The 6,716-nt window shown below is 47.4% G+C and overlaps 1 protein-coding gene across 1 annotated transcript; it reads left to right on the top strand.

Annotated features, from left to right (window-relative positions):
• Positions 1-365: 365 nt before the first annotated feature.
• On the top strand, positions 366-6,385 carry eno3 (enolase 3, (beta, muscle)). Its single transcript, XM_069175515.1, has 14 exons — positions 366-437; positions 2,883-2,972; positions 3,057-3,152; positions 3,229-3,287; positions 3,491-3,560; positions 3,764-3,897; positions 4,009-4,125; positions 4,220-4,325; positions 4,429-4,626; positions 4,919-4,995; positions 5,122-5,246; positions 5,388-5,496; positions 5,950-6,008; positions 6,117-6,385. The coding sequence occupies exons 2-14, from the start codon at positions 2,888-2,890 to the stop codon at positions 6,184-6,186; spliced, it is 1,305 nt and encodes a 434-aa protein (XP_069031616.1). The 5' UTR covers positions 366-437; positions 2,883-2,887; the 3' UTR covers positions 6,187-6,385.
• Positions 6,386-6,716: the final 331 nt, after the last annotated feature.

The raw sequence follows: 6,716 nt of genomic DNA, 5'->3' as shown, positions 1-6,716 counted from the left end.
TAATAATAACAATAATAATAATATAGGCTGTATATAAAGATTATGAAATAATAATAATAATAACAATAATAATATAGGCTGTATATAAAAATTATGAAATAACAATAATAATAATAACAATAATAATAATATAAGCTGTATATAAAATTGATTAGCTGATTCATTTATTTTGCCGGTTTCATCGTTGGTTTGTAGATTTTCGTTGTGATCTGCTGCTGTTTCCTGCAGCCGGCCCCTTGCAGAACCTCCCCTCCCCCTGCCTCCCTCCTCCCCCTCCCCCTGCCTCCCTCCTCCCCCTCTCCCTGCCTCCCTCCTCCCCCTGCAGGGAGCGTCTATAAAAGCCCTGCAGTCTGACAGACAGACACTTCCCACTGCAGTTGGACAGTCAGACGTCGGACTCCCTCTTTCTCCTCTCTCCTCTGAAGCACACCTCTCAGGTAAGCTGCAGGTGACTCCTCCTCTCTCCAACCTGGAACGAGTCCCAGCTGCTTCCTGTTGGTTTCTCTCTCTGGCTCCTCTCACCTGAGAGCCAGCTTTTGTTTTGAAAATCCAGTTGAGTGTGCAGCGTTTCCTGTGACAGCAACATGATTTATTGGAACTGCTTCTTTAATCCTGGATGACAAACACAGAGGCGCTCCTCGACCTTCACCGAGCTCAAGGTCACAGAGAGACAGACAGGCAGAGGGACAGACAGGTGGACAGATAGACAGACAGGCAGACAGACAGACAGTATAAACAGAGTTGCTTCCATATTAATAGCAAGTGTTATAATGTGATAAATAATTAAGCCTGATTTAATGTATTAAATAATTCATTTAATAATTTAATACTTTCAAACTTACCATTTAATACATTTGGTGTTTCTGTTTATAATAAAACTGATCACAGCTAATCAATAACTTCCTGCTGAGTGACAGGAGGCGGGGCCAACTCTAACCAGACAACCAATCAGAAACAACCAACTGGATGACGGTTATATTCTCTGTGATTCGTCCTCTCCGTACTTTGTGACTTTATTATGATGAACTTATTGTTTGAAGATAAAAACACGATACAGTCAATTGCACCGTAAATCCTCATAAACATGTAGTAACAAGTAGCAACACACAGTAACATGTCGTAACACACAGTAACACATAGTAACAAGTAGTAACAAGTAGTAACACGTAGTAACAAGTAGTAACAAGTAGTAACACATAGTAACAAGTAGTAACACGTAGTAACACGTAGGAACACGTAGTAACAAGTAGGAACACGTAGTAACACGTAGTAACAAGCAGTAACACGCAGTAACAAGTAGTAACACGTAGTAACAAGTAGTAACAAGTAGTAACACGTAGTAACAATTAGTAACACGTAGTAACAAGTAGTAACACGTAGTAACAAGTAGTAACACATAGTAACAAGTAGTAACAAGTAGTAACACAGTAACAAGTAGTAACACAGTAACACGTAGTAACACAGTAACAAGTAGTAACAAGTAGTAACAATTAGTAACACGTAGTAACAAGTAGTAACAAGTAGTAACACATAGTAACACGTAATAACAAGTAGTAACGCATAGTAACAAGTAGTAACACGTAGTAACAAGTAGTAACACATAGTAACACGTAGTAACAAGTAGTAACACGTAGTAACAAGCAGTAACACGTAGTAACAAGTAGTAACACGTAGTAACACGTAGTAACAAGCAGTAACACGCAGTAACAAGCAGCAACACGCAGTAACACGCAGTAACACGTAGTAACACGTAGTAACAAGCAGTAACAAGTAGTAACACGTAGTAACACGTAGTAACAAGTAGTAACACGTAGGAACACGTAGTAACACATAGTAACAAGTAGTAACACGTAGTAACAAGTAGTAACACGTAGTAACAAGTAGTAACATGTAAGAACACGTAGTAACACGTAGTAACAAGTAGTAACACGTAGTATCACGTAGTGACATAGTAACACGTAGTAACAAGTAGTAACACGTAGTAACAAGCAGTAACACGCAGTAACAAGTAGTAACACGTAGTAACAAGTAGTGACACGTAGTAACAAGCAGTAACAAGCAGTAACACGCAGTAACAAGTAGTAACACGTAGTAACAAGTAGTAACACATAGTAACACGTAGTAACAAGTAGTAACACGTAGTAACAAGCAGTAACACGTAGTAACAAGTAGTAACACGTAGTAACACGTAGTAACAAGCAGTAACACGCAGTAACAAGCAGTAACACGCAGTAACACGCAGTAACACGTAGTAACAAGCAGTAACAAGTAGTAACAAGTAGTAACACGTAGTAACAAGTAGTAACACGTAGGGACACGTAGTAACATGTAGTAACACATAGTAACAAGTAGTAACACGTAGTAACAAGTAGTAACATGTAGGAACACGTAGTAACAAGTACAGTAGTCTTAAAGGCCATCAGTGGTCTCAAGTGTACTGAACATGTTCAGCTGTTGTTCTGCACACACACACACACACACACACACAAACACACACACAAACACACACACACACACACACACACACACACAAACACACACACACAAACACACACACACACACACACACACACACACACACACACACACACACACCCACACACACATTTTATCATCTTCAAACTTCTGAGGTTTGAAGTTTTTCAAGGTCGATGTTGGACTTTCAACATTCAAATGAAACAAATCTTTATTGACAGAAGTGGACAAAACTTGTTTACAGTTTGAGGACGGAGTCGGTCCCCGTCCTCGGTCCCGATGAGTGATTCCTCATGAAATGAATCCAGATTGTAAAATCAACGGCAAACAGCTCATCTGTTTTTACTGTCTGTCCCCCACTTGTCTGTCCTCAACCTGTCTGTCCCCCACCTGTCTTTCTCCCTCAGTCAGGATGTCAATCACTAAGATTCACGCTCGTGAGATTCTGGACTCCAGAGGAAACCCCACAGTGGAGGTGGACCTGTGGACGGTGAAGGGTGAGTGAGCAGGCTACTAGTCACTAAAGGTAACCAGTAGGTGAGCATGGTGGGAGGACATGTCTCATGTCCCCGGTGTCTCAGGTCTTTTTAGGGCAGCCGTCCCCAGCGGAGCGTCCACTGGAGTCCACGAGGCGCTGGAGCTCCGCGACGGAGACAAGAGCCGCTACCTGGGCAAAGGTAGGTAGAGCAAGGCAGCAGACGGTTCAACGGTTCAACGCCGCCCACGGATGGTAACGTCAGTGTCTCCCTGTAGGGACCATGAAGGCCGTGGACCACGTGAACAAGGACATCGCCCCCCAGCTGATCGAGAAGGTACTACAGCCATATTCACTATCATCACTGTGACCACCTTCATCATCACATCAACATGTTTATGAGAAGCTGGAGGTTATCTGCAGGCTAATGCTAATGTTGACTGCCTGTCTGTCTGCTTGTCTGTCTGCCTGTCTGCTTGTCTGTCTGCCTGTCTGCCTGTCTGTCTGCCTGTCTGTCTGTCTGCCTGTCTTTCTCTACAGAACATCAGCGTTGTGGAGCAGGAGAAGATCGACAAGTTTATGCTGGAGTTGGACGGCACTGAGAACAAATGTAAGAACCTGTCTCTCTCTCTCTCTCTCCCTGACCTGTCTGTCTCTCTGACCCGTCTCTCTCTCTCTGACCTGTCTCTCTCTCTCTCTTTGACCTGTCTGTCTCTCTGACCCGTCTCTCTCTCTCTGACCTGTCTCTCTCTCTCTCTTTGACCTGTCTCTCTCTCTGACCCGTCTGTCTCCCTGACCTGTCTGTCTCTTCAGCTAAGTTTGGTGCTAACGCCATCCTCGGCGTGTCTCTGGCCGTCTGTAAAGCCGGAGCAGCGGAGAAGGGAGTTCCTCTGTACCGCCACATCGCCGACCTCGCAGGACACAAAGACGTCATACTTCCCGTTCCTGTAAGTGGGAGGGGCTTCTGGAGTGGGTGGGACTTATGCTGGGAGGGCGGGGCTCCCGGTTGGAGGGCAGGAAGGAAACGCTGCTGAACGTTGTTGTGTTCTTGTCTTCAGGCCTTCAACGTGATCAACGGAGGAAGTCACGCCGGAAACAAGCTGGCGATGCAGGAGTTCATGATCCTGCCGGTCGGAGCCGCAACTTTCCACGAGGCCATGAGGATCGGAGCCGAGGTCAGTGTTCACGCGTGTTCACGCGTGTTCACGCGTGTTCGCGCGTGTTCACGCGTGTTCGCGCGTGTTCACGCGTGTTCATGTGTGTGTGCAGGTCTACCACAACCTGAAGAATGTGATCAAAGCCAAATACGGTAAAGACGCCACCAACGTGGGAGACGAGGGCGGCTTCGCCCCCAACATCCTGGAGAACAACGAGGGTGAGTCCTCCACCTGTCTGTGTGCATCCTCCACCTGTCTGTCTGCCTGTCTGTGTGCTCCATCAGTGTATAGTGGTGATGATGTAACAGTGTGTTGCTGCAGCTCTGGAGCTGTTGAAGTCGGCCATCGAGAAGGCCGGTTACCCCGATAAGATCATCATCGGGATGGACGTCGCCGCCTCCGAGTTCTTCCGCAGCGGGAAGTACGACTTGGACTTCAAGTCGCCCGACGACCCGTCCAGACACATCAGCGGCGAGCAGCTGGGCGACCTGTACCGCAGCTTCGTCAAGAACTACCCCGGTAACCTCAGAGCCGTCGTCGTGACGACGCTGTGCTCTGTCGGCTCTCGTGGTGTAAAGCGCTGAGTCGTGACCTGTGTGGATGAAAGTCAAACAGTTATCGGTAGAAATCGATCTGATGACATCATCAGCAGATCTGAAAATAAAACAGGACATTCAGAGACGCGTTAAAACGGCAGGTTTTCAATGGGAGTTCTGAATTGGACTCTTTTCATTCACAGAAGTGCTGTAGCTTCCTCCAGCCTGTAGGGGGCACCAAAACATGTAACACCTGTCTGTCTGTCTGTCTCCAGTCCAGTCCATCGAGGATCCATTCGACCAGGACGACTGGGAGAACTGGTCCAAGTTCACCGGCTCTATGGACATCCAGGTGAGTCAGACAGACAGGTATTCAGACAGACAGGCGGAGCGACTTTCATGTGATTGTTTTCAGCTCATTGTCTCTGAGCTTCTTTTAGGAAGTGCGACTCACCTTCGTGTCTGTTGAACCAATCAGATCGTAGGAGACGACCTGACGGTGACCAATCCGAAGAGGATCCAGCAGGCGGTGGACAAGAAGGCCTGCAACTGTCTGCTGCTCAAAGTCAACCAGATCGGCTCCGTCACCGAGTCCATCCAGGCGTAAGACACCTGTCTGTCTGTCTGCCTGTCTGCCTGTCCGGGAGGCAAATGTCAAATTTAATTCATATTTCTTCCCTCATCTCCCTCTCTACCTGTCTCTCCTCTCTACCTGTCTCTCCTCTCTACCTGTCTGTCTCTCAGGTGTAAGCTGGCTCAGAGCAGTGGTTGGGGTGTGATGGTCAGCCATCGCTCTGGAGAGACCGAAGACACCTTCATCTCTGACCTGGTGGTCGGACTTTGCACCGGACAGGTAGACAGACAGAGAGGGAGACAAGTGGACAGACAGGTAGACAGACAGGTAGACAGGAAGGGAGGGAGACAGGTAGACAGACAGGGAGGGCGACGGGTTGACAGACAGGTAGACAGACAGGGAGGGCGACGGGTTGACAGACAGGTAGACAGACAGGGAGGGAGACAGGTCAACAGACAGACAGGGAGACAGGTAGACAGACTGACGGGGAGACAGGTGGACAGACAGGTAAACAGACAGGGGAACAGACAGGCAGGTAGAGAGACAGGCAGGTAGATCATTATTGGGGAACGGAAACAATAAAACTTGTCTTATTTTTCCTGATTTATTGACCACCTGTCTCTCTCTCTACTTGTCTCTCTCTCTACCTGTCTGTCTCTCTCTCTACCTGCCTGTCTCTCTCTCTACCTGCCTGTCTCTCTCTCTACCTGTCTGTCTCCACCTGTCTCTCAGATTAAAACTGGTGCCCCCTGCAGGTCAGAGCGTTTGGCCAAATACAACCAGCTGATGAGGTGAGAACTTCCTCTCATTTACAAAGTAAAAGCACAGCTAACCAGACCGTTGGCCTTTGACCCCTGACCTCTGTGACCTCTGACCTTTGTGACCTCTGTGACCTGCAGAATCGAGGAGGAGCTCGGAGACAAGGCCAAGTTTGCCGGCAAAGACTTCCGTCACCCAAAGATCAACTGAAGCTCCGCCCCTCCCTCCTTCTTTCCTCTCTGTTGCCAAAGCAACTGACTGACACCTGACGATGACCCTGAAGCCCCTCCCCCAACAGCGTGTAGTGAAGGGTCAGAGGTCATGGTGGGTTTGACCCCGCCTTCCAAGCTGTAATTCCATGAACAACGTTTTCTAAATAACACAGTGAATAAAGAGTGAAGAAGAAAAATGAGTGTGAGAGTTTTATTTTAACAAACAGCAACATTTAGACCAACTGTCCCTCCTGGCTGCAGTGCATCATGGGTAATCAGACCAACATCACTCACCACTGAGACTGAATGAAAAATAAAATCAGACAGATTCTCAATGGACTTCTGAACTGAACGTTTCTCTGGAGACTTTCTTTAAACCCGTTGTTTCAGAGGCACCTGAACGCACCACACACACACACCACAGTGTGTGTGCGTGTGTGAGTGTGTGTGTGTGTGTGTGTGTGTGTGTGTGTGTGTGTGTGTGTGTGTGTGAGAGTGTGTGTGAGAGTGTGTGTGTGAGTGTGTGGG

Source organism: Embiotoca jacksoni, unplaced genomic scaffold, assembly GCF_022577435.1.
Source record: "Embiotoca jacksoni isolate LCO1_2020_lvr unplaced genomic scaffold, fEmbJac1.0.p SCAF_68, whole genome shotgun sequence".
Taxonomy (NCBI): Eukaryota; Metazoa; Chordata; class Actinopteri; family Embiotocidae; genus Embiotoca; species Embiotoca jacksoni.
This window is presented reverse-complemented; position numbering and strand designations above follow the sequence as displayed.

What these genes read in the sequence shown, in the direction of transcription:
- eno3 (XM_069175515.1), top strand. Translation starts at nt 2,888, where the DNA reads ATGTCAATCACTAAGATTCACGCTCGTGAGATTCTGGACTCCAGAGGA. An exon ending in CCATGAGGATCGGAGCCGAG is followed by an intron (nt 4,126 to 4,219) that starts GTCAGTGTTCAC and finishes GTGTGTGTGCAG; the next exon opens with GTCTACCACAACCTGAAGAA. An exon ending in CATCCTGGAGAACAACGAGG is followed by an intron (nt 4,326 to 4,428) that starts GTGAGTCCTCCA and finishes GTGTTGCTGCAG; the next exon opens with CTCTGGAGCTGTTGAAGTCG.